Source organism: Boleophthalmus pectinirostris, unplaced genomic scaffold (genome assembly GCF_026225935.1).
Source record: "Boleophthalmus pectinirostris isolate CB_2022bp ecotype Guang Dong unplaced genomic scaffold, ASM2622593v1 HiC_scaffold_14, whole genome shotgun sequence".
Lineage (NCBI taxonomy): Eukaryota > Metazoa > Chordata > Actinopteri > Gobiiformes > Gobiidae > Boleophthalmus > Boleophthalmus pectinirostris.
Window position 1 is genome coordinate 28516014 of NW_026571047.1, and position 27531 is coordinate 28543544.

The following is a 27531-nucleotide window of genomic DNA, read 5'->3' on the forward strand; positions in this document are numbered from 1 at the left end:
AAAGCTAAAAAAAAAAAAAAAAAAAAGACAGAAGGAACTACATAGACCATGATCCTTTGCTCCATTTCAGTGCAGACTACAAGAAGAAATAACAGTTCTAAGCACTTTTAAGTCTTAGTTCTTTGGATTAAATCTTGTCAAGGCATTTTAAGGAGGAAAAAGCAGCATATTCAGTTTTGTTTGCCTCCACAAAATATCGCAATAAATATCGTACCGTGAGATGTGTATCGTGAAAATATCGTACCAAGAGATTTGGATATCGTTACATCCCTAATCGTGAGCTTTCCCACGATATCGCTATTAATATCGTACCGTGAGGTTCATACCGTGACAATATCGTATCGTGAGACTTGGATATATCGTATGGTTTAATGTGATGATACAGTATCGATATCGTGGGCTGCTGTATCAATATATCACCAAGAGTATTTTTTGGTTTATTTTACTAAACTATTTAGAGCCTGTTTACATGAGAACGCTTGCGGGTAAAAATGGCTCAATATTTTATCGGAAGTGCCTTTCGTTTAGACAGTGACGGCGTTTTGGAGGCTTAAAAACACAAAAAAAATCTGAAATGATCCTCCAGAGTGGAAAAGTTGAACACGCTCCGCCGTAGTGTTTCCGTCTACACTGCCCAAGACGCAAAACTCTGGTCAAATCTGCTCACGTCGCATACATACAGTACACAGAAGTCTGGCATGCATACCCAATCGAATTCAACACACTTTTGCGTCACCGTATGCACGCAGATTTCCTCCTGAAAACGCTGAACACGGAATAAAAAGTGAAGAGTTAGTCACAGCTCTACAGTTTTGTTGTTTGTTTAGAGGAAGGAAACTCTTTTGTGACACATTTGACATTTTCACTGTTTTCACAAGGGCTGAGTATCATTAAGAAGTTGCCGATACGATACATAACTCGATACAGTGCACTTTCGGTTCGATACAATATATTTCAAATTGATTCGATACGGCTCAATAAAAAGCAAAAGCTAAATCATGGCTCTGATACTAAAAGTGTTTGTTAAACCACTTCTTGTGCAAAGTTCATCTGAAAAATGCCCATTTTAATCGTCAAAACAGTGAAAATGTCAAATGTGTCGCATAAAAAAAGATTCCTTCCTCTGAACAAGCAACAAAACTGTAGCTGTAACAAAATAATTAGTGAAAATATACTCCAAAATACTCTTGGCGATATATCGATACAGCAGCCCATGGTATCGATACTGTATCATCACATTAAACAATACAGTATATCGATATATCAATATTTTTGCACAGTTTTCATGATTAAAATGTTTGTGTTTCATATGAACCTTGACAAGAAGTGGTTTAACAAAGACTTTTCCTTTACTTTTTATTGAACTGTATCGAATCAATTTGAAATATATCGTATCGAACTGAAGGTGCACTGTATCGAGATATGTATAGTAGGGATGGGCATGATTAGTCGATTAATCGATAATTTGATCACTAAGAATTTCATCGATTACGTGACCAAACAGGTGTGTACATGTGTCTCTCTGCATCAGAAGGAGCGAGACACAAACAGTCGGTCAGTCTGCAACGTACCGAAGCACAAATGCGTATTTAACGATGATTTGTACAAGAAATTCGACGCTTTCTGTTGCGTTCGGGACAAGTGTGAGTCCATGTGCACAGTGTATAAAGCAGCACATATGTTTCTGTGTCCAGTGGGGAAAAGTTTTACCAGGTGAGAGTCGCGCAATGTCGATGACGAGTCCCGACCTCCCTCCCCCCGTACGGTGTCCTGGTTTTGACAAATGCAAATATGGTCACACTAACCTGTATTCCCCTGAGTCATGTCTTTTACAGAAGTTGAACCGCATCAGTGACACAAGAGCTGTAGTTTTATCTTCGCCGAGTTTATGCAAATTAGCGATGCGGTTTTAAGTTTCGTTTCTGTGAGAGTTGCGCAAAACTGAATTAAACACATTATAATCTAAAACGTATTGATGTGGCTCTAGAGTCGTTACGGTTTATATGTCGTAAAGTTGAATTTATTTATGCAGATTAGTAGTGCAGATAGTAATAATAATGATGATCATTTTAATATATAAACGTTAATGATTAATCGATAATCGATCGTTAAAGAAAATTTCATCGAATGCCCATCCCTAATGTATAGTATCGTAGCCTGGGTATCGTATCGGCAACTTCTTAATGATACCAAGTCCAAGTGTTCAAACATGTGTGAATGAAAGGAAACACAACTCCAGGTTTGTTTGAAATGAAGAAACAACATTATAACATAGATGAGAAAACAGCGTAATATGGGGCCTTTAAATATTTACTACACTGTACAAATCAAAACAAAAACGCCGTCCAGAGTGGCGACGGCGAGCCTGTACCTCAGCTTTATTTCAGAATCAGCTCGTAGAGGCCTTAGCCACAGGGTTTACGAGTTTTCTAACTGGTCAAATGCGCGATACGACCCCGTGGAGACAGGATATTTTGTTGTTTGCCGAGGAAAGTACTTTGCAATTTGGCTGATTGCGCCCATTCAGAAAGCATTTTGTTTTTCTGTTATAGCAACACCATTAAGGACCAGGAGGAACCGCGATGTGACAAGTGAGTTTGTTGTCAGGAAGAAATGAAAAACAGATCCCCACCTCTGATAATCTATACGGAAAAATACAGAAAAATCGCTTAAATGGGATAATATTTGACTTTCTTTCCTGGATAGTTTTAGAACTGTCTTGATCTATAAACAGAACTATAAGAAAACATCGTGATATCTCCTGATACTAAAACAAAGTCATATATTGTGACTTATCAATAATTATGTATAATATTTTGGTCACGTACACATTCACGAGAATAAAACTGAATGAAATACGGTTTATTTAATTTCTAAATCATGAGAACAGTAAATCGAACTTATGAATTTTTCACGAAAAACCTGACTTTTAAAAATCGATTTAGACACATTTTGAATCGATATATGAATCGTGCAATGAAGTATCGCGATATTAGTCAAGTTGATACCACCTAGTGCCTCCGCTCAATTTCATTTCTCTCCAGCGACTAGGTCAGGAATCAAAATACACTAGACGGTTCGCAAAAACTCCGGAAGTGCGAAGAGTCAGACCTTCTGTGTTGGCGACGATTCCCGAGATCGAGGATTTAAAGCCGGAATGTTCGGTGAATTTTATCAAGAGGAAAGACGTTATTGCCCTTCTTCCAATGGGATTTGGCGCGTTACATACGTCACGACCAAACAGAAGCGATTGGTTAAATAAAAAAAAGTACCCGCCTACTGTAGAGCGAACGAATCCTAATGCTGCGAGGTCAGACGGTTTCCAAGAAGTGATGCGATATACGACTGAATCGATATTTTCTTACACCCCTATTGACAAGACTACTACATAGACGGCCAAAAAATTTAATAAATGACTTTTTTTTGCACATGCTGGGTTATTTTAATCAATTTTAATAAAAGTCAAAGCAGGGACTATAGTCTTTACTCTGAATCTTATCATATTATACTAAGAACTTGTAAACTGCTTTCATTTGCATTTGTATAGATATGTAAAGTCAAATTTTAGATATAGTTTAAAGGTGCACTGTGTAACTTGTCTGTTGGAGGATGCGCCACTTGCTTGTTTCCATGGAGATGTTATTGTTTTGTCTGGAATGTCCCAGAGTGGAATTAAAAATATCCATCTTGCATTTAGTCAATAACATGGGTTTTTATTGATCTATAGAAACGTACATTATTACTGGGCTCTTAGTGGACTCGCCTCTCCTAAGATCTGACATGTAAACTGGGGCCTGTGGTGTCAGCTGTGGTCTCCGTAGAGATAAATAAGTGTAATGTCACACTGTGGAACATTCCAGGCAAGATCTCCATGGCGCGAAGCAGATGACGGACCCTCCACCAGAAAAGTCACACAGTCAAATGCTTTTCTCCATGGAGATGTTATTGCTTCGTCTGGAATGTTCCACAGTATGGTATTAAACCTTTCCATCTTCATGGAGACAAACCAGATCAAGTTACAGGTCAGATCTGTGGAGAGGCAACCCTGCTCACAGTCAAAATGTCTGTTTTTCTAGGTATTTTTAAGCTATAAAACCACCTGTAATTGAAAAAAAAAGTAAAAGTAGAGCTATTTAATGTCATACTGTGGAACATTCCAGCCAGAGCAATGACATCTCCATAGAAACAAGCAGCTGATGGACTCCCAACCAGAAAAGTTACACAATGCACCTTTAAAACCTGAATTAACTTAATGATTTTTGATAAACTGCTGAGCCCTATGATCCATACATGAACATTTTGTAATTAAACGCCATTTCAGACATAACATTTTGAAACATTATCAGGATCAGCACAATGACGTAATGATCAAAAAGCGAGCTGTAGTGTGGTCTGGTTTGGTCTCCATGGAGACAGAAAGCTTTAATACCATACTGTGAAACATTCCAGACAAAGCAATAACATCTCCAGGGAGGAAAAAAAACATCTGACCGAGCCTTCACCAGAAAAGATACACAATGCATTCTTAAAGTTGCTGACACTTTAAAAATGTTATCAATAAAATTATATAATTACACTTTTAATATTATGAATAAGTTCTATATTTAAACAACTGTTACAGACGGAGAATTGTACTTTGTTATGAATAAAAACAACAAAGATTTAGAAGAAAATATTACTGATAAATAGCTTTTTTTCTGCACATTTTGGTGAATTATGATGATTACTTTTGTTAGAGATTAAAGCTGCTCGATTATGCAAAAAAAAAATCATTATCGCGATTATTTTTGTCAATATTGAAATCACAATTATTCAAACAATTACTTTTTATTACAGGATGCATTTATTCAGAATTTCTCTCTCAAAAAAAAAACTTTGTTGTTGAAAATTTCCAAAAAACTATCAAATCGAAGATAAATTCAGGCTACAAATATGAACCTTAGAGCAGTTTTGCGATGTATAAAACATAAAATAAATAAATAAATAACTTTGAACATGAAATAAAGTACAGAAAAACATAAATGTATCCAAAATAAACTATATATCCAGCAGTTCTACAATCTCTATATTTTAAAAAATTTAATAAATATGTTTATTTATATAGAAAAAAACCCCCAAATAAACTGTTCGATTATATGAGTTTGGAGATCGACACACAAATCGAAATCGCGATCAAAATTCGATTAATTGCACAGACTTATTGGAGATTATCATGATTATATAAAATGTCCCACAAAACGATTATTGTACTCTTTTTATCCCGATAAACGATATTATTGTTTACTGTCTCGTCCCTACAAGAATGTAAAAAAACAATCATACACCACTAATCTTCATTTCCATTATAATTTAGTCGGAGATTTCAGAGAGCGTGTCAGACTTGTATCCATTATTTTGTGTTTCTGGTAGTTGTGGTTCATTTGTTTATTCGTGATGGGTCTTAAGAGCTTTGTCTAACTATTTTAAGGTGCGGCACTTGAACCCAAACACAAACTTAACCTTTAAATGCAGGATTAGTGTAACATTTAACGTTGACGTGTCAAATTGCAAACCACAACTGACAAAATGAGTTTACACACGGCTACAACCGATTCTGAGAAGAGCTGTCGAAAGAATCAAAAATCTGATATTAAAGCGATACGAAAACTAGTATCGAAACTAGACACATTTGAGCAAATACAGATTCTAAAAATTCACGTTCAAAAAGACAAAAATTAACCTTTCCTGAAGCTTTAGAATGATCTTGAGCTGCTTCAGAACAAGTTTAAGACATAATTTCCATATAATTTGGATCTTCTTGGGGCCATAATTCCTTAAATATTTGGTAATTTGCATAAAAAATTACAAAGAACATCACCCAAATAAGGCCTTTTACCCAAATACAACCAACAATGTGTAATTTTTTTAGGTTATGCATGAAAATAAAGCTCAATCATGGTAAGTATCCTGCCTAATGGATCATTGAACAAACCAGAAATCCTCGTTTTAAATCCATCACACAAAAAAACACAACGGCCAGTACCAAAAGGACAAAAAAAAACCTTTCAAAACAAAACTTATTTTTTCACTTTTTGTTGAAGTGAAATGTATGGAACCCAAAAGGACCACTGAGGGATTACACAGATATGGTTAAATCAAAGAAAGTACAATGATTTAATGTTGAAAATCACATTCATTCTATGCGGTATCAATCAATCAATCAATCAAACTTTACTTCTATAGCACCTTCCAACAACCAAAGCCGACCAAAGTGCTGTACAACATTAAAACAAGATAAAAAAAAACAATAAACATCATACAAATGGGTCAACAAAGCACATTACACCATTAAAATAAAGAAAGTGTCACAATTGTCTATTGGAATTGTACTGAGCATAAAATTTTGGTTGGAAAGTAGGGCTGCACGATCAATGAGTATTGTGATAATAATCCTGAAATGTAACTTAGACTACGTTCAGACTGCAGCCTGAAGTGACCCAAATTAGATTTTTTCGCCCCTATGTGACCTGTATCTGATCTTTTAATGACAGTCTGAACGACACAGATCAAATTTTTTTCAAATTCGACCCAGGCCACTTGGATATGTGCTCCTGAAACCGATACATATCTGATCTTTTGACACGGTCAGGTCACATTCATCCCACCTACACGTCAGGCTCAGAGTTTCGTCAATGGAAGGAAAGCGAGGTTAGTGAGTTTATTCATATTTGGGGGGATCGCTGTATTCAGGCCAAATTGGAGGGGTCTTATCGGAAATGGGCGTTTTTTGAAATTATTGACAAAGAAATATCCAAGCACAGCTACAGATGGTCCTGACTCCAATGTCAATGAAAAATAAAGAGACTGCGAGTCAAATACAAGGAGGCTAAAGACACAAACAAACAAAGCGGCCGTGGACGTGTAACCTGTCCATTTTACCAAGAACCGGGCCAAATTTTGGGAGACAAGACCAGCGTTTAGGCGACTTCCATAAACACTGAGCACCGTGCGAGACACTTTTGGGGCATTTAAAGTTCACACTGGAGATCACATACAAGTCACTTTTAATTGGAAATGTGAACAATCTCGCAAAAAAATCGTATTTCGCAAAAAAATCCAAATTAAGGATTAATCCCTGCAGTCTGAACGCAGGCTATGTTTATATTATGTTATTTATGTTATAAAGTTCACATTTTGCTTTGAAAGTGTGGCATTACGGCTGGCTAATTAGCTAATTTAACTATTGAAAATGCATTGGCCTTATTAAAAAAAAAAAGTCTAAAGCAGCGTTTTCATCGGGAGATAGACGTGAAAAGTCCTAATTGGCCACTGGAGATGTCCTTATGTCAAATGTTAAGAATTGCTATCACATTACTCGATAGATTTATTGCTGTCAAATTGAAATGTCAATTTAAATGGTTTCAAATTAGCAAATGGCAAAGGCCTCAATTATTTTCAGATATTTCCTCTGCAGATTGCAAAATAATCAGTCTCCGTGTTGTAGTTTGGAGCTCTACAAACATGGAATAAAATACAAACAATTCTTGAAGGAAATTAGAAGATCAAACAGTATTTCAGTCTTTTCTCAAATGTCAATGCTTCTGGACATGTGTAAAATGTAAAAGGTGCATTGTGCAATTTTATCTTCTGCTTGTTTCCATGGAGATCTTATTGTTTTGCCACCAAAGGTACAAGCAGGCAGAGGTGGGACTTACAAGTCGTGACTGGGACTTGAGTCAGACTTGAGTCACTGTTTTCAGGACTTGATAAAATGGACTAAAACTTGAAGGTCAGTGACTTGGGACTTGACTCTGACTTGAGGCCTGTGATTTGAGGAGACTTGAGAAGCTTTTTAAATCTGAATTTGTTCTATTCTGACTGTAATGATTCACTCTAAGATCTTGTCAAGACATTTAAAAAGGAAAAAAAAAATGCATTTCTACAACTTTTATATACTCTGTAAATACTCATATATAAATATACTATGATTTTATAAGTACAATTTATCTTAAAATTCATACTGATTGCAAAAATCTAAGCTATATTTGGTAGTTTGAGCTTCAAGTCATTTTAAGTGTTTAAACTAGGGATGGGCATTCGATGAAATTTTCTTAATCGATCGTCGGAAGAATTAACGATCGATTATCGATTAATCATTAACGTTTTTATATTAAAATGATCATCATTATTATTACTATCTGCACTACTAATCTGCATAAATAAATTCAACTTTACGACATATAAACCGTAACGACTCTAGAGCCACATCAGCCCGTTTGACATTATAATGTGTTTAATTCAGTTTTGTTCAACTCTCACAGAAACGAAACAAACTTAAAACCACATCGCTAATTTGCATAAACTCAGCGAAGATAAAACTACAGCTCTTGTGTCGCTGATGTGGTTCAATTTCTGTCGGATTAAAAGACATGACTCAGTGGAATACAGGTTAGTGTGACCAGATTTGCGTTTGTCAAAACCAGGACACCGTACGGGGGAGGGAGGTGGGGGCCTCGTCATCGACATTGCGCGACTCTCACCTGGTAAAACTTTTTCCCACTGGACACTGAAACATATGTGCTGCTTTGTTCACTGTGCACATGGACTCACACTTGTCCCGAACGCAACAGAAAGCGTGGAATTTCTTGTACAAATCATCGTTAAATACACATTTGTGCTTCGGTACGCTGCAGACTGACCGACTGTTTGTGTCTCGCTCCTTCTGATGCAGAGAGACACATGTACAGACCTGTTTGGTGACGCTACGCACAGCAACCTACATTCGGTTTGTCGATTAAAATTAACGTAATCAATGAAATTCTTAATGATCAATTATCGATTAATCATGCCCATCCCTAGTTTAAACCAAAGCAAATGACTTGGACTTGACTTGAACTTATAAGCCAATGACTCGAGACTCGACCTGTATTTGACTTGGGACTTGACTCGGACTTGAGGTCAAAGATTTGAGACTTACTTGAGACTTGCAAAACAACAGCTTGGTCCCACCTCTGCAAGCAGGTGACAGAACCAGACCAAGTTACGGGTCAAATCTGTGAAGAAGCGACTCTGCTCATAATAAAAATACATGTTTATTCCAGAATGTTTTTGAGCAATAAAATATCTGTAATTGAATAAAAACCTAACAGATAAGTTTAATGCCATACTGTGGAGCATTCCAGGAAAAGCAATAAACCCTCCAAGGACTTGTAGATTAGGAGTACATACAGTATTTCAATCGTCTCTCAAAGGTCAATGCTCCAGGACGTGTGTAAAATGTGTTATGTCTACTGAAAATTAGAGGTGTACGGTGTAAGTTTTTGGTCTGTTCGTCTCCATGGAGATCTTATTGCTATGCCTGAATGTTCCACACTATGGCATTCAGTTTGTCTATCTCCACAAACAAGCCGGTGACACTAGCAGACTAAGTTACAGGTCAGATCTGTGAAGCGGCGACTCTGCTCATCGTAAGAATACATGTTTTTCCAAGATGTTTCAAGCAGTAGAACATCTGTAATTGATTCAAAGCAAAATAGATCAGTTTAATGCCATACTATGGAGCATTCCAGTCAAAGCTATAACATCTCCATGGATACAAGCTTGTAGATTAGGAGTTCATACAGTATTTCAATCTCCTCTCAAAGGTTAACGCTCCTGAACATGTGTAAAATGTCTTTCGTCTAATGAAAATTAGAGAAAATTTTTGTTCTGCTCGTCTCCATGGAGATCTTATTGGCTTGCTTGAATGCTCCACAGTATAGCATTCAGTTTGTCCATCTCCAAAGATACAAGCGGGTGACGGTATCAGACCAAGTTACAGGTCAACTTTGTGAAGAGGCGACAATGCTCACAGTAAGAATACATGTTTTTCCAAACAATAGAACACCTGTAATTAAATAAAAGCAAAATAGATCAGTTTAATGCCATACTGTGGAGCATTCCAGGCAAACCGATAACATCTCCATGGATACAGACGTGTAGATTAGGAGCTCACAGAGATCAACGCTCCTGGTCATGTGTAAAAAATGTGTTTGGTCTACTGAAACTCAAAGGTGTATTGTGTAACTTTTTGGTCTGCTTGAACATCTGTAATTGAATCATTTCTGGCAAAGCGACAAAAAATCTCCATGGAGGAAATGTTACGCAGTCTACTCTTTAATTAAAATAAATACGCACTTGGCACCGCTTAGAAAAACGGAAGATTAATTAGAAAATCGCAATTAGATATTTACCCAGAATTGTTCCGCCGTAATAATAAAGCTGTGTTTTTATGAGCAGGTATTTATCATCGTGGGGACTGAAGTCTGTACGCGCTCACATCTCAAGGACGGACCTGCCAAAAACCAGGGCCCCATGACGCAAACGCTGTAATTTAAGATCAACATCATGATTTAAAGTTGAGATATGAGCAGAGTTAAAACAGGTTACGTTAAAGGTGGATTGTGTAACTTTTCTGGTGGAGGGTTTGTCAAATGCTTTTCTCCATGAAAGTGTTATTGCTTTGTCTGGAATGTTTCACAGTATGGCATTAAACCTTTCTATAAGGGCTGAACGATTTTAAGAAAAAAATTTATTGCAATTCTTCTGGCAGATATTGCGATTTTGATTTCATTCACAACTTTTTTTCAAATCAAGTTTCCGTGCACATTTGCAAACATCACAGTAACCTGCACCGATGATTTGACGCTGGACCTTTTGCCCACATTTGTTGACGTTTTACAGAAATTAAACTTAAAACCACATGGCTAATATGAATAAACTATGGCCCCGTCCACACTAGTACGTATTCGAATCATTTTAGTTGTAGACGCAGTGTTCGTTCACACTAATCTGACTGAAAATGGCTCCAGAGATAAAACGATCTGGTGCCGCCAGCTCCCACGAATTCATCTGAAAACACTGATACTCTGATGTAGGTCTATGCACCGAAAAGTAATTCACCGCCAAAATGCTAAGAGGCTAGAATATATGTCCATTGATATATACGGTCTGTGTGTACGACCTGCAGAAAAAGTTTAATATGAACCATCTCCAACACGATAGAAGCACAGAACAGACTCACCATCATCAGAACACCCCTCTGTCACAGAAACAACACTCATATTCCACTGAGTCGTGTCCTTTAGTCAGACAAAAGCTGTTTTTGAGCGCTCAGTTTATGCAAATTAGCCATGCAGTTTTAGTTTAATTTCTGTAAAACGTAAACAAATGTGCTCAAAGCTGTGCTGATAGAGAAGGATTGTGGACACAGAAACAACGTGTCTGGATGCAAATCGTTTCCGATACGGTGATACACGGATTTGTTTCAGTGTAAACATAGTCTATAAGCACTGGAAAAAAAAAACAAAAAAAACAGCTCGCTCCTTGTGCTGCTGATGCGGATTCAGCTTCTGTTCGGACTAAAGGACACGACTCAGTGGAATATGAGTGTTCTTTCTGTGACAGAGGATGTGCTGATGATGGTGAGTCTGTTCTGTGTTTCTATCGCGTTGGAGATTGTTCATGTTAAACTTTACACGAATGCCAGGTTTAAGTCATCGCCTCCTTGCGTTGTGGTGGTGAATTACTTCGCGGTGCACAGGCTTCGACGCAGCTCCATAAATCAAAAACGACAGTGACATGGCAACGGTGGCAGTGTGCGTTAAGTCGACACAGAACTACACTTCTGAATTAAAATTAGGTTTTAGGAGCAAAACGCGTCTTTGAAGCTCCCAAAATCATGTTGATGCAAAACAATAGATCGTTCAGCCCTACTTTCTATCTTCATGGAGACCAAACCAGACCAAGTTACAGCTCAGATCTGCGGAGAGCCAACCTCGCTCACAGCCAGAATGCCAGTTTTCCTTGGCATTTCTGAGCTCTAAAACCACTTGTAATCGAATAAACGTAAAGTAGAGCTGTTTAATGCCATACTGTGGAACATTCCAGGCAGAGCAATGACGTATCCATAGAAACAAGCAGGTGACGGACCCCCAAACCACAAAGTTACATGGTGAAAATTGCGAAAAAGTGAAAGAACTACGATTTAAAAGTGCTTGTAACAGCTATTTGTCTTGTAGTCTACACTGAAATGGAGCAAAGGATCATGGTCTATGTAGTTCCTTCAGTTTCCTTTGCTATTGCTGCACCATAACTCTTAATTTAAGCAAAGAGACTTGTAATTCGATATATTTTGAGACCTCTGACGATACAATATCCCGATACTCTTCTTTAAGTATCTGATTTTTGAGACTTTTGACACAACAAAACTGCGATTAAACTCGAAACCCACGTGATATTTTTTTGGCCCGCGCGATCGCTACAACAGCAATCCCGCATTTCGTTCATTTCGCCTTCGCCGCCACAATGACAACGGAGAAGGTGAATTAACTTTTATTACAGCATCATCAAAACACTATGGCGCGTCACTCAGCGCCTGTAACAGCAGATAGCCTGAGAAACTGCTGCTGCTACGCTGATAAAGACCCGCTGTGACATTTCGAGCCGAGAGAGAGAGAAAGAAAGAGGGAGAGACCGGGGCGTATCTACAATCTAAACATTATAACGCCGCATACATCTGCCACATTAGCACTAAATAGCACGAGGGATAAATTCACAAACCGCAAAGAAGCTCGTTTTTGACGCCATGTTGTAGTTTTTGGGGGGCGTTGTCATGGTTACGGGAGGTTTTTTAAGGCTATAGTAATGGAAAAGATTGTGAAACGTGTGCGGTAATTGCAAATAAAAGTACTTGTGTTATTTCGTGGTATAGGAAGTGCAGCCTAGGAACCATTTTCGATGCATTAAATAAATTCACCATAGTAATTAATAGGTGTTTGTTTTAAAGTATTTACTTGTTTAACTCTCGTGCAACCGGGGAAACCGAGGCTTCAAACGTGACCTGGAGCTTAAAGATGCACTAACGCGACGTTCAGACTGCAGGGCTTGACGCTCGATTCAGATGTTTTTTATGAAATCTGATTTTTTTTGCGAGCTCGTTCACATTTCCGATTAAATCCGACTTGTATGTGATCTCCAGTGTGAACTTTAAACACCAGGGATGTAACAATAACTGAAATGTCGTGATATCGCATCGCCAAAAGTCTCACAATATATCGAATTACAAGTTTCTTTACTTAAATGCATGGTTTTATAGAAGCAACAGTTTATAAACATCAAAAACTACATATCCCATGATTCATTTCGGTGCAAATAACATGAAGAAATATGTTTTTGACTTGAATTCTTGGGATTATGATGGAAATAATTCACACCAAAATCTTGTCAAGGTGTTTTAAAAGCAAAAAAAGTGTCCAATCTACAATTATATTTGCCTCTCACAATAAATATCGTACCGTGAGACGCATATCGTGATAATATCGTACTGGGAGATGTGGATATCGTTACTAAACACTGGGCTTGTCTCCCAAAATACGGTCCAGTTCTTCGTAAAACGGGCAGGTTACACATCCACAGCTGCTTTGTTTGTTTGAGACTTTAGCGTCTTTGTATTTGGTTTACAGGATCTTTATTTTTCATTGACACTGGAGGCAGATTCGACTGTAGCCGTGTTCGGATATTTCTTTGTCAATCATTTCAAAAACTGCCCAGTTCCGATAACACCCCTCCAATTTGGCCTGAATACAGTGATCCCCCAAGTCAGGGATGTAACGATATCCAAGTCTCACGATACGATATTGTCACGATACGATATACGATTATTGTGATATCGTGGGAAAGCTCATGATACGGTGCGGAGGCCAGGGATTAGGGATGTAACAATATCCAAATCTCTCGGTACAATATTTTCACAATATACGTCTCACTGTATTTATTGCGATATTTTGTGGAGTCTACTGAAACTGTTACTCTGCTACTTTTCCCTCTTAAAATGCCTTGACAAAAATTTATCCAAAGAACTAAGACTTAAAAGTGCTTAGAACTGTTATTTCTTCTTGTAGTCTGCACTGAAATGGAGCAAAGGATCATGGTCTATGTAGTTCCCTCTGTTTTTCTTTTTTTTTTTAGCCATTTCTACACCATAACTCTTAATTTAAGCAAAGAGGCTTTTAATTCGATATATTATGATGGTCCACGATATTATTGTGAGAACTTTGACGATACGATATCACGATATTTCGGTTATTGTTACATGCCTACTCCAAATAATAATAATAATAATAAACTCGAAAACATTGCTTTCCCTCCATCGACGAGCCTGACGTGTAGGTGGGATGAATGTGACCTGTCCGTTCAGACTGAAGTCGCATGTCAAAATATCGGATATGTATCGGTTTTAGGAGCACATTTCCAAGTGGCCTGGGTCGTATTTGAAAAAAAATCGGATCTGTGTCGTTCGGACTGTCATTAAAAGATCAGATACAGGTCACATAGCGGCGAAAAAAAAATCAGATTTGGGTCACTTCAGGCTGCGGTCTGAACGTAGCCTAAGTAACTTTTCAGGAATAAAGTCCATCACTTGTTTGTCACCATGGAGACCTCACTGCTTAACCGAGCACGTTTAACTGCAAAAGCGTAAAACGTCCCCATCTCCACTGACGCAAACAGGTCAAATCTGTGGAGAGGCGAGCCCATTCACTGTAAGAATGCATGTTTTCCAAGGTATATTTTTTTGCAATATTAAATGAACAGATGTAGGATTGAATGATTTAATGCCATACTGAGAAACATTCCAACAACATCTCTATGTAGACAAGCAGGTGGCGTACACTTCAAACAAAAAAATACTACTTTTTTATTTAATAATTATTGAAAAACCCTTAAATAATGCAAATTCTGTAGATTTTATAGCTCACTTCAACCATTACTGTTAATATAATGGGATAATTGTAATTTAAAATGCAAAAAAAAGCAGATTTCATTGTAATATTTTTAAAAGAAACATCACATCATACTGTACTGCATATAAGCGAAGTGGACATTGTATTTGTTTTAACTAAATCAATATTGAAAAACGAGGCTTGCCAAAGAATTGTCTGAAAGATCTACAGCTCTTTAATAAACCCTTTAATACGCTATAATATTATTGATGATCTATATTACTTCATCGCGACTATAAAGGTTTAAATGACTTAAGTTTGAAGCGTTAATTTGCAAAAACACGGGAAAATTTGAAAATGTAATTGGACTCTTGCGGTTTAGTCTTAGTGTAGTTATAATTCCAAAAGCCAAGTTATTATACTGATTTCAAAATGTTATTCCATCCATTATTGATAAAATCTACTTTATTATTTACAATTATTGCCAGTGTTTGGGTGTAATTGAATACATGTACTGAGAAAATAAATTCAGAATACTAATTTTGGTAACTGTTTTCCGGTACAGTTACTTTTTTATTCGGTGATTTTCAGAATAGAGTTGTTGTTTTTTTTAAACCAAATGAATATGATAATGAAAATGGCGGTATTTCACCACACGTTTTAGGTTAGGTTTAGGTTAAAGATGCACTACGTAACTTTTTGGTTGGGGGTCCATCACTGCTCTGCCTAGAATGTTCCACAGTGTGACATTAAACAGCTCTGCCTTACGTTTATTTAAGTACAGGTGGTTTTACAGCTCAAAAATACCTCAAAAAACAGGGATTCTGGCTGTGAATGAGGTCGCCTCTCCACAGATCAGGCCTGGTTAAACATACTGTGAAACATACCAGAGAAAGCAAGGCATTTGACGGACCCTGCACTAGAAAAGTTACACAATGCCACTTTAAAATAGAAACTTCTCCTCTTGTGGTGCGTGTCAGTGTGATCTTTCAATCTCTGATCAGTGATAAATAAATGCGTAAATAAAATAAAGCTGGTTTGTGTCCTAAATTTTGTCTCTACACTATAATTTGAATATAACTTGATGTAAAAGCGCTCTAAAGTATTCAGAACGCAGTACTCTGACTGGACCATGTATCAGAAAATGTTACTTTAATTCATTTATTCAGTATTCTGTATTCAAATTCATTTTTCAAAGTAATCTTCCCATCACTGATTATTACCATGTCTCTAGAAAATGAGAAAACTAAAACAAAACAAAAGATAAAACCCTTTTGGCAATTTATCAAAATGTAAATCTGTTATTGCGTTTGAACTTCTCAGAATTTTCTAGCCCACATATCGCATTATTCTAATCACGTGTAATTGTGGATCTACGATGAGTAAATTAAGGCAACACTTTTCTGCAGTTTTTCAAAACGTAGATATGTTTTTGCTATAGAACTACTCCATTTTCTCAAGACCAGATATTGCATGTTATTTTAATCACATATATTCTTGGTCTATGGTGAGCAAATTTAGGCATTACCATAGCTGATGTCTCTAGAAAATTGCACTTTGTGGCATTTTTTCAAACTGTAGATCTGTTTTTGCGATTAAACTCCTCAAATTTTTCTACTCCAGATATTGTGTTATTCTAATCACATGTAATTGTCTATTTATGACTATAAATTTTAGGCATATGGTAATGCTGTTTTTTATGACTAGCAAATTTAGGCATTGCCATTGTTAATATCTCTAGAAAATGGTAACAAAAAAATAAAAATTTTTGGCAATTTATCAAAACATAGATCTGATGTATATATCTGATCAGATATTGCATTATTCTAATCACATGTAATTGTTGATCTATGACTATCAAATTTTGGCATTACCACTGTTAATATCTCTAGAAAATGGCAACAACACAATAAAAAAAAGACTTTACAGCCATTTATTCAAAATTAAACATGTTTTTGCAATTGAACTCAAAATTGCGTTATTCTAATCATATGTAATTGTCGATTCATGACAAGCAAATTTAGGCATTTCCACTGTTAATATCTCTTTTAAAAAATGGTAATAAAAAATAACATTTTTTGGCAATTTTTCAAAACACAGATCTGTTTTTGCAAATGAGCTAATCAAAATTTTCAAGATCAGATATTGTTTTATTATAATCACATGTAAATATTGATCTATGACGAGTAAATTAAGGCATTACAATTGCTGAAATTTCTAGAAATGCTAAGAAAAACACTTTTCTGCAATTTTTCAAAGGGTAGGTATGTTTTTGCGATTGAACTCCACAAAATTTTCAAGACCAGACATTGCGTTATTCTAATCACGTGTAATTGTTGATCTATGATAAGTAAATTAGGGCATTACTATAGCTAATATCTCTAGAAAATTGTACCAAAACGTAGGTATGTTTTGGTACAATTTTTAAAAACTTAGGTATGTTTTTGCGATTGAACTCCACAAAATTTTCATTTTCAGACATTGTGTTAATCTAATCACTTGCAATTTTTGATCTATGACAAGCAAATTTAGGCATTACCACTGTTAATATCTCTAGAAAATGGTAAAAAAACAAAACAAAAAATTAAAAAGCAAGTATGTATAAAAGTAAGTATGTTTTTGCGATTGAACTCCCCAAAATTTTCAAGCCCAGACACTGCGTTATTCTAATCACTTGCAATTGTCAATCTATGACTATCAAATTTAGACATTACCATGTGCATTTAGGCATTACCACTCTGAAAACTGCCTTAAAGTGTTATTTTTTTAAACTGTAGATCTGTTTTTGCAATTGAACTCCTCATTTTTTTCAAGCCCAGATATTGCGTTATTCTAATCACACGTAATTGTCGATCTATGACTCGTACATTGAGGCATGCATATCATTTGACTGCAGCTTTTGTAATCCGTTTTGGCTATTACAAAACTGCACGAGTATGCAAGAAAATTACATAGAATTTCATGCACAGCGAATGGAAGTGGGCGTAGAAGAAGAAGAAGAAGAAGCAGCAGCAGCAGCACTCGTCCAAATAACATCATCTGGGAATCTGCATACATTGCGTTGCGTTTGAGATTAATATTACAGCACATTACCACACGATTTTATTGCATTTTGCACGCCCACTCAACATAGCTGTTATGACACGATCCACAACAAAGAATCCACGGTCCGCCCCTCGCTTCGCCGTGGCTCAATCACACAAACACGGCGTTAAGATCAATTTTACCATCTTGTCAAATGTCATTCAGAGATAGAGCAGCACGCACACGGTTACACAAATTAACTGCAGCTGCCGGGGAAAAAAGTGGCCGGCCTAGTTTAACCAGCGAGGCCACCGGAGCCTGCTCTCCTCTCCTCTCCTCACCCCGCGCCTGTGCGTCTGTCTCCGGGCACGGAACTGTCAAAATCCACCCCGGGCCCGGCGCACCGTCCGCGGGCTTAAGCCTCCCCGGGACCCCGCTGTCACGCTCCGGGAAGGCCCGAACTGCCAAGGGGTTTAGCGCCGGTTTTAATGCGCCAATCTCTTCGCAGCGCATTCATCACTATTAGCGACTAGACAGACGCAAACGCTAAGAAGCTAACTGTGTTCCAAAGCGTGGTACGTAGCTTCGCAGGCTAGTCGCGGTGCCCTGACGCGTAAAAGCGCACACTTCCACGACGATCGCCCGGGTTAAATCGCAATGTTCGGCGTTCCTAATCAAAATGCATTGGATTTACGAGTCAATATAGCAAGCTAAGAGGCTAAGAGAGGATAATACTTGGCGAGGAAAGGCGAGGGTGTGGGGGTGACTACACGGCAAGGCAAGACAACACACACACGATGTTCACTGCTTACTTTCCAAGCTCCTCGTACAGCTGGTATTCATCCGTGAACCTGGTGCAAGTAGCGGTGGTAGCCATGGTTCGGAGCCGAGAAAGGGGAGCCCGAGGCTGGGTTAAAAAACTAAAAGGAGGTCGGCGAGGTGGTAGGTGGTTGCTGGGGTCGCCTGGTGTGGATCGGTGGAGCTGGCACGGCCGGTCGGCTTTAGGGTCCGGGGAAGGAGGAAAAGAAAAAAGAGATAGAGAGGGTGAAGCCTGACCTCCCTAGCTCTTCAATTGGAGTGAGTAGCTTCTCTTCTCTGACAGGCAATGCAATGCACACGGGCGAGCGGAGCGGCGCAGAGAGGCGACGGGAGGGGCGCGGAGTGGAGGCGGTGGGTGGAGGAGAGGTGGCCAAATCTCGCGAGGATTACGCATGCAGCAGTGTGGCAGCAGCAGCGAGCAGCAGGCAGCAGCAGCGAGCAGCAGGAGCCAGCGTGAGATTTGGACCTGAAACGTTCAAAATGTGGGAGATGTAGCTGAATTCTTTGCCTTGTTTAGACAAAGAAAGAAATTCCCGCAAGCGCGTAGTGTCAAGACATCACCACAGCACTTTGAAGTGAAGTTAAAGCAGGTATGATTTAGGAATGGCTGAAAATAGCTCCCACAAACAGGATTCCAAGCATTTTTGTGTCAAGTTTAATCCCTTAATCATTGTTCAACCCCATATTATAGTTCTAAGCATTTTCTAGATTAGCCTTTGATTAGACGTTGCGGTTTTACTTTTTAATTTTCTTAATCATTTTTGATTATATCTTGATTTAGACTCACTTTATGTGCCAACACTGTCATTGATCCACTATTTAAGATGTAAAAGCATCTGATTTAATGTAATATAGGGTGACTAGACGCCCCTTTTTGCCAAAGACAGTCCCAGTTTTGAGCCCTGTGCTTCCTGTCCCAGCAGATTTATCCAAAACCACCGATTTGTCCCAGTTTTATACAAGAAATTCCCCAGTTGTCCCTATTTTTGACCAATCTGATTCTTGCCAACAGTAAAGAGAAGCATAAATTGTCATTTGTGTCTGTAAAATGCAAAAAAGCTGCTTAAAAATGACCAAAACATAAAGAAAATGTGACTATACTGACTCACTGAGTGCATAACAATTTTCCTTTTGAAATTCTGGTCACTCTAATGTAATAAAATAACATAATCCTGACATTTCTGTGACTAGTTTAATCCCTAAATCATTGTTCAAAGCCATATTATAGTTTTAATCATTATCTAGATTATCTTATTATTAGACTTTGCAGTTTTACTTTTTAATTTTCTTAAAGATTTTGATTATAATTTGATTTAGACTGAATTTATGTGCCAACACTGTCATTGATCCACAGTTTAAGCTTTAAAAGCATCTGATTTAATGTAATATAGGGTGACTAGACGTCCCTATTTACCTGGGACAGTCCAAGTTTTGAGCCCTGTGTCCCCTGTCCCAGCAGATTTATACAAAACTACTGATTTGTCCCAGTTTTATATAAGAAATGTCCCAGGTGTCCCTATTTTTGACCAATCTGATCCCCGCCAACAGTAAAGAGAAGCATAAACTGCCATTTGTTTCAGTAAAATTTAAAAAAATCTGCTTAAAAATGACCAAAACACAAAGAAAATATGAATATTCGACTCACCAAATGCATAACAATTTTCATTATTACCAACCACCCCAAACTGAGAGTGTCCCAGTATTTTATTTTGAAATTCTGGTCACTCTAATGTAATATAATAAAATACTCCTGACATTTTTGTGTCTAAGTTTAATCCCTAAATCATTGTTCAACCCCATATTATAGTTGTAATCATTATCTAGATTAGCCTTTTATTAGACTTTGCAGTTTTACTTTTTAATTTTCTTAATTATTTTGATTATGTCTTGATTTAGACTGACTTTATGTGCCAACACTGTCATTGATCCACTATTTAAGATGTAAAAGCATCTGATTCAATGTAATATAGGATAATTAGTCGTCTCTTACCCTTACCTTTACCCGGGACAGTCCTAGTTTTGAGCTCTGTGTCCCCTGTCTCAGCAGATTTATCCAAAACTATTGATTTGTCCCAGTTTTATACAAGAAATGTCCCAGTTATCCCTATTTTTGACCAATCTGATCCCTGTGAACATTAAAGAGAAGCATAAACTGTCATTTGTGTCGGTAAAATACAGAAAAGCTGCTTAAAAATTACTAAAACGTAAAGAAAATGTGACTATACTGACTGACCAAGTGCATTACATTTTTCCTTACGTACTCATTTCACAGTTTTATTATTACCAACCATCCCAAACTGAGAGTGCCCCAGTTTTTTTATTTTGAAATTCTGGTCACCCTAATGTAATATAATAAAATACTTAGGCCATTTTTGTGTCAAGTTTAATCCCTAAGTCATTGTTCAACCCCATCTTAGAGTTGCAATCATTATCTAGGTTGGCCTATTATTAGACATAATAGTTTTACGTTCTGTTGTATTTCCTTATTGGTTTTGGTTAATCCACGGTTTAGGTTGAATGTATTCTATAATAAGTCGGCACTGTCATCGATCTAGTGTCATTGTCATACAGTATGTCATCGCTCTGCCTGGAATGTTCACATGTGACGTGTGTGACATTAAACAGCTCTACTTTACTTTTATTAAACTACAGTTGGTTTTATAGCTCAAAAATACCTAGAAAAACAGGCGGACAGTGGTCAAATATGGGGGCAATAAAGTAGTAGTTACTCCAAATCAATAACTTATATAACTTAAAGGTCCTATATTATGGAAAATCAAATGGACAGTCCGGAATTTTGGACGTAGGACCTAATTTCCTCGTGATCCAGAGTGTTGGAGACGTGTGGAGACACTTTTTTTAAAATATTCCATCCAGTCCTTGTATTTGCAGAGGTCACTGGTGTTAGACTAGTGCATGTCAATGGTCATAGTTTTCCTGTCACTAAAAACAGTCTTACCCACTCCACAAAACACCCGAAGAAAATCTATTATTACACCAGACTGTCCATGTAAAATGTCTGTGTTGATAGAATAATTTTAGAAGCAAAACCAATCTTGCATTTGAAGGATTTATGTCTGAGCAGCAGCAGTGAGTTGTTCTTCCTGATAGAAAGCTCAGCAGCGGCGGACTGATATATGAGAAAATAGTCCCTCAACGTGCGACGCAAAAGGTTAGTTTTATTTCACTTATTCTAAGAACATAGAGAAAAATCCTGCACACCGTCTTACTTGCAAATTGTGAGATTTATTAGGAGAAACCGCGCAACTTTTCGGCACAAGGTTTTCGTCAGGCAAACAGAATGAGAGCTCAGGTGGTCGTCTTAAACAGGGTTTTCGTGTTCGTGATGAGGAAACAACATTATAATACAGAAAACAGTAGCGCTGGGTATCGTTAAGAAGTTGCCGATACGATACATACCTCGATACACAGGCCATGATACGATACGCTTTTCGATACAGCGCACTTTCATTCCAATACAGTTCGATACGATATATTTCAAAACGATCTGAAAAACAAAGCCTAAATGTTGGCTGTGATACTAAAAGTTTAGAAAGTTTGTGCAAAGTTAATTTGAAAAACACCAATTTTACTCATCAAAACAGAAAAAATGTCAACACAACTGTAGCTCTTACACTAAATAACTGAGTAAAATATACCTAAAAATACTCTTGGTGATATATCGATACAGCAGCCCACAATATCGATACTGTATCATCAAATTAAACGTTATTATATATCGATATTTCAATACTTTTGCCTAGAAAACAGCATAATATGGGCTCCTTTAATAAACCGTCTTTGGTACTATGAGCCTATAGAAAGACATAAAGAGGTCATAAGCTTCTCAGATTGTTTACTGGAAGCTGTTTGAGTCTTGGGTTTGACTTGTTTTTCTAGTTTAATTGACATTTACAGTCTGAAAGGTTAAACTAATGTACACATCCTCTGCCTTGTCCATTGATAAGTTTGTTCCTGCTCTAGCCCCTGTTACACTATTGATTTAGCACTGGTCAAATGATCCATAGAGTCCTTTAAAGATGCACTGTGTAACTTTTTTCTGCTTGCTTCTATATGTAGACGTCGTTGCTCTGCCTGGAATATTCCACAGTATCATATTAAAGGTTGTATAGAGGATTTTTTTAAGGGAAGAGAAATACAGCGACAGTCCTTGTGCGCATTCAGAATTACTGTTGAAGTTTCCTGTTTAGAAGTAATTCAGCGACCGACGCGTCAGTTTTTAGACCCTTCGTCTATTTCAGTCGCGCCATCGCTGGACGAGATCTCCAAGAATCACCTCAGTTTGGCTTTGCTCCTTTTCCTCTTCGCTTCTTCTTTCAGCGACCTCAAAAACGGACTTTCTTTTGCGGCGAACCAGTCGTGGATTCTCGTCCGCCGTCGCGACAAACTTTGCGCGAAATGCGAGGAAGCGACAGTTCGAAAAAGCCTCTAAGAACCGCTGCGTAAACAACGTAATCCCCGCGCTCCAATGAGTCAGTTACACTAGGGAGTTTGATTGACAACCTAACAGCCAATAGAAACTGAGGGAGCCTTGTTTTCTATTGGCTGATGTTTATCTGGCCTCACTATGTCCACAGTTGATAGATTTTCGTTCTTTTTTTTTTTTTGGTCATCATAATTACAAAGCTGCTGCGTCTCTGTAATGGTATTTTAATCTTTCACTGACAGTTTGAAACAAAAAAAAATCCTCCATACAACCTTTAAACAGGTCTACTTTACATTTATTTACTTACAGGTGGTTTTATAGCTCAAAAATACCTTGAAAAACAGGGATTCTGACTGTGAGCGGCGTCGCCTCTCCGCAGATCTGACCTGTAACTTGCTCCGGTTTGGTCTCCATGAAGATAGAAAGGTTTAATGCCATACTGTGAAACATTCCAGACAAAGCAACAACATCTCCATGGAGAAAAGCGTTTGACGAACCCTCCGGCAGAAAAGTTACACAATGGATGCACCTTTAAGGGACACGTTCTTGTTTCTTTCTTCTTAAAGGTGCATTATGGAACTTTTTTGGCGTCAGCTTGTCTCTGTAGTGATGTTATTGTTTTACCTTGAAAGTTCTGCCGTCTGTGCATTTATGTTTATGTTTCCACAACTCCTTGGATCATGACAGAAAGGGTCCAAGCTAAAACAAAAGTACCAAACTCTATTAAACAATAACAGAATTCCAAGAAAGAAAAGATAGCAGTTTGCATTTACAACTGCACATGGGAGACAAAATATGAGTTAAAACTAGGGATGGGCATTCGATGAAATTTTCTTAATCGATCGTCGGAAGAATTAACGATCGATTATCGATTAATCATTAATGTTTTTTATATTAAAATGATCATCATTATTATTACTATCTGCACTACTAATCTGCATAAATAAATTCAACTTTACGACATATAAACCGTAACGACTCTAGAGCCACATCAGCCCGTTTGACATTATAATGTGTTTAATGCAGTTTTGCACAACTCTCTTAAAACAGCATCGCTAATTTGCATAAAAAAGACATGACTCAGGTGAATACAGGTTAGTGTGACCATATTTGCGTTTGTCAAAACCAGGACACCGTACGGGGGGAGGGAGGTGGGGACTCGTCATCGACATTGCGCGACTCTCACCTGGTAAAACTTTTTCCCACTGGACACCGAAACATATGTGCTGCTTTATACACTGTGCACATGGACTCACACTTGTCCCGAACGCAACAGAAAGCGTGGAATTTCTTGTACAAATCATCGTTAAATACACATTTGTGCTTCGGTACGTTACAGACTGACTCCTTCTGATGCAGAGAGACACATGTACAGACCCTGTTTGGTCAGGCTACGCACAGCAACCTACATTTGGTTTGTCGATTAAAATTAACATAATCGATGAAATTCTTAATGATCAATTATCGATTAATCGATTAATCATGCCCATCCCTAGTCAGAACAAACAGAATTTAATGCATAATTCATTCATTCCAGGTCTCTATATCTTTCAAAACATAACGCTTTATACTCATCATTCAGGTTGTTCCATAAACTAACCCCTCTAACAGAAATATAATCACATTTTTTCTTAGTTTTTAATCTTCTTTTTTTTTTAAAAAGATGGCAGCTTTGATTTGTTTTCTGTTTTGTTTCGTTTATGGTTGTACAAACTAATAGTAATGTTAACGAAGACACAAAAGTTTATCACGTATGATCGTAGAAACTAAACCGTAAAGAGAATGGAAAAAATTTAAAGATTTTTTTGTTTGCGTTTACGGTCGTACAATCTAATACTAATGTTAACGAAGATGCAAAAGTTTATTGTTTATGATCGTAGAAAAAAATGTAAGGATTTTTTTTGTTTGTGTTCACGGTCGTACAAACTACCGTATTTTCCGGGCTATTAGGCGCTCTGGATTATAAGGCGCACTGTCATTAAATGGTCTATTTTCGAACTTTTTTCACAAATAAACCTCACCGGACTTTAAAGGAAACACAACAGTGTGATGGGTGAGTGGTTTTGTTTGTTTGTTCGTTCACGGTGACTCTGGGCTTTGTTCAGTTGTGGCGTGTAGGGAGGGTGCTGTCTGGGACCAACGGATTGTCGGCGTGTTCGCAGTGACTCAGTTGTTCAGTCGTGTCTAGAAGTGACACATTGCACTCGCTTTTTCGGTTCGTTCCTCCGTTCCGTTCCTCGTCGGCGTGGAGTGATGAGTGTGTCTGTGGGTGTGTTTCGCTGTGCGGTCGCTGTCTGCTTGTTCTGCAGGTGTTTGTAGTTTACTGAAGTCGTGCTGGGACACCCGAGTGGATTCGTGTATAGGGCGCTCTGGATTGGGGGCGCGCAGTCGTTTTTTGATGGGGTTGAAGGTAGGGATGGTCATGATTAGTCGATTAATCGATAATTGATCATTAAGAATTTCATCGATTACGTTAATTTTAATCGACAAACCGAATGCAGGTTGCTGTGCGTAGCCTGACCAAACAGGGGTCAGTACATGTAGTCTCTCTGCACTCAGAAGGAGCGAGCAAAACACAAACAGTCGGTCAGTCTGCAACGTACCGAAGTGCATATGTGTATTTAACAATGACTTGTACAAGAAATTCCACTCTTTACATTCCGGTCGGGACAAGTGTGAGTCCATGTGCACAGTGTATAAAGCAGCACATATGTTTCGGTGTCCAGTGGGAAAAAGTTTTACCAGGTGAGAGTCGCACAATGTCGATGACGAGTCCCCACCTCCCTCCCCCCGTACGCTGTCCTGGTTTTGACAAACGCAAATATGGTCACACTAACCTGTATTCACCTGAGAATCCAACAGAAATTGAACCACATCAGCGACACAAGAGCTGTAGTTTTATCTTCGCTGAGTTTATGCAAATTAGCGATGCAGTTTTAAGTTTAGTTTCTGTGAGATTTGCGCAAAACTGAATTAGACACATTATAATAAACGCGATGATGTGGCTCTAGAGTCGTTACGGTTTATTTGTTGTAAAGTTGAATTTATTTATGCAGTGCATATAGTAATAACAATGATGATCATTTTAATATAAAAACGTTAATGATTAATCGATCGTTAATTCTTCCGAAGAAAATTAAGAAAATTTCATCGAATGCCCATCCCTAGTAGAAGGTTTAAGAGCGCGTCTAATAGTCCGGAAAATATGGTAATACTAATGTTAACGTTAATGTTTATGTGTTTTGTTTTTTCATTCAGTAATGCCCTGAAAATGTTTTCTCTACAGATCTGACCTGTAAACTTGCTCAGTGATGTTACATACGTGTCTCCATGAAGGTAGATAGATTAATGCCGTCCTGTGAAACCTTCCACGCAAAGCAGTAACATCGCCATGGAGACGGGTTGACCCTCTACTACAAAAGTTGCATCGTTAAATAGCGCTCTTTTTCATTGTTTAGGGATTTGGAAATTTTGGCCCAGCTCCTGTCGTGACCAGATGCAGTTCGGAGCTGGAGTGGGTGAAGTGCGCTGAAGTACCACAAACACAACAACAGTTTGAGCTCGGACTGGAGTCAAACTGGGGACCTTTTGGTTTGTGGGCGAAGGATTACTAACTGTATATTGGCGGTTGATGCCGTACTCTCAGATGGAGGTTCAAGAGACAGATTTTCCCGTTTTGATTATGTTGTACTTTGCCTTGAAATGTCCAAAAAGTCAATTCTAAAATGCTGAACTGGATCATTTCAAGTCTGTGTTCAATATTTCTGGTTTATGGAATGCATTTCAATTATAACTGTACTTATAACTTACTTGTTAATTGTTTTAGTGTGTGGTGTTTAGTCTTGATTTGTAGAGCAGAAATACCATACCGACTTTATTTATGAAGCTCTTTAAAAACTTAACGACGGGCCAAAGTGCTGAACACAAACACAGAACAGACAAGGACAAAGTCGCAGGCAAAGTCACAATACAACTACTAAAAAACATAGAAAACAATAAGATACTCAGCCACAAGAAACGTACATGTCACAGTGAAAGAAAGTGCGGTTTTAAGAGTGATTTAAAAACAGGTACAGACTCCAGACTCCGCCGCAACAGAAAACGCACAATCCACATTTGGGGTGTAACGATATCCGAGTGTCACGATACGATATTGTCACGGTGCAATATTTACTGCGATATCGTGGGAAACCTCACGATATGTTGGCGAGGCTCACGATTAGGGGATGCAACAATATCCAAATCTCTCTGTACGATATTTTCACGATAAACATCTCACGGTACGATATTTATTGTGATATTTTGTGGAGGTTAAACATCTAAAACTGTTAAAATGCTTTGACAAGACTTAATCCAAAGAACTAGAACTGTTATTTCTTCTTGTCGTCTGCACTGAAATGGAGCAAAGGATCATGGTCTGTGTCAGGGGTGTCAAACTCATTTTGGTCCGGGGGCCGTGTCCAACCTACTCTAATCCCAAAGGGGCCGGATCAGAAAACTCAT

The 27531-nt window shown here is 37.9% G+C and overlaps 1 protein-coding gene and 1 long non-coding RNA gene across 25 annotated transcripts in view; one reads left to right on the forward strand and one right to left on the reverse strand.

The window, feature by feature from the left end:
- Positions 1-18908, reverse strand: part of LOC110159519 (calcium/calmodulin-dependent protein kinase type II subunit gamma) — a 207204-nt gene extending 188296 nt beyond the window's left edge. For all 24 annotated transcript variants that reach the window (XM_055150345.1, XM_055150335.1, XM_055150332.1 and 21 more), the window contains exon 1: positions 18575-18908. In XM_055150345.1, coding sequence (XP_055006320.1) covers positions 18575-18639 — 65 coding nt within the window. In that variant the 5' untranslated portion in view covers positions 18640-18908. The remainder of the gene's footprint in view (positions 1-18574) is intronic.
- Positions 18909-19047: 139 nt separating this feature from the next.
- On the forward strand, positions 19048-27230 carry LOC129407888 (uncharacterized). The gene is made up of 3 exons (XR_008631767.1): positions 19048-19171; positions 26315-26364; positions 26487-27230. It is a non-coding gene; the product is annotated as an uncharacterized LOC129407888 (long non-coding RNA).
- The last annotated feature ends 301 nt before the right edge of the window (positions 27231-27531 follow it).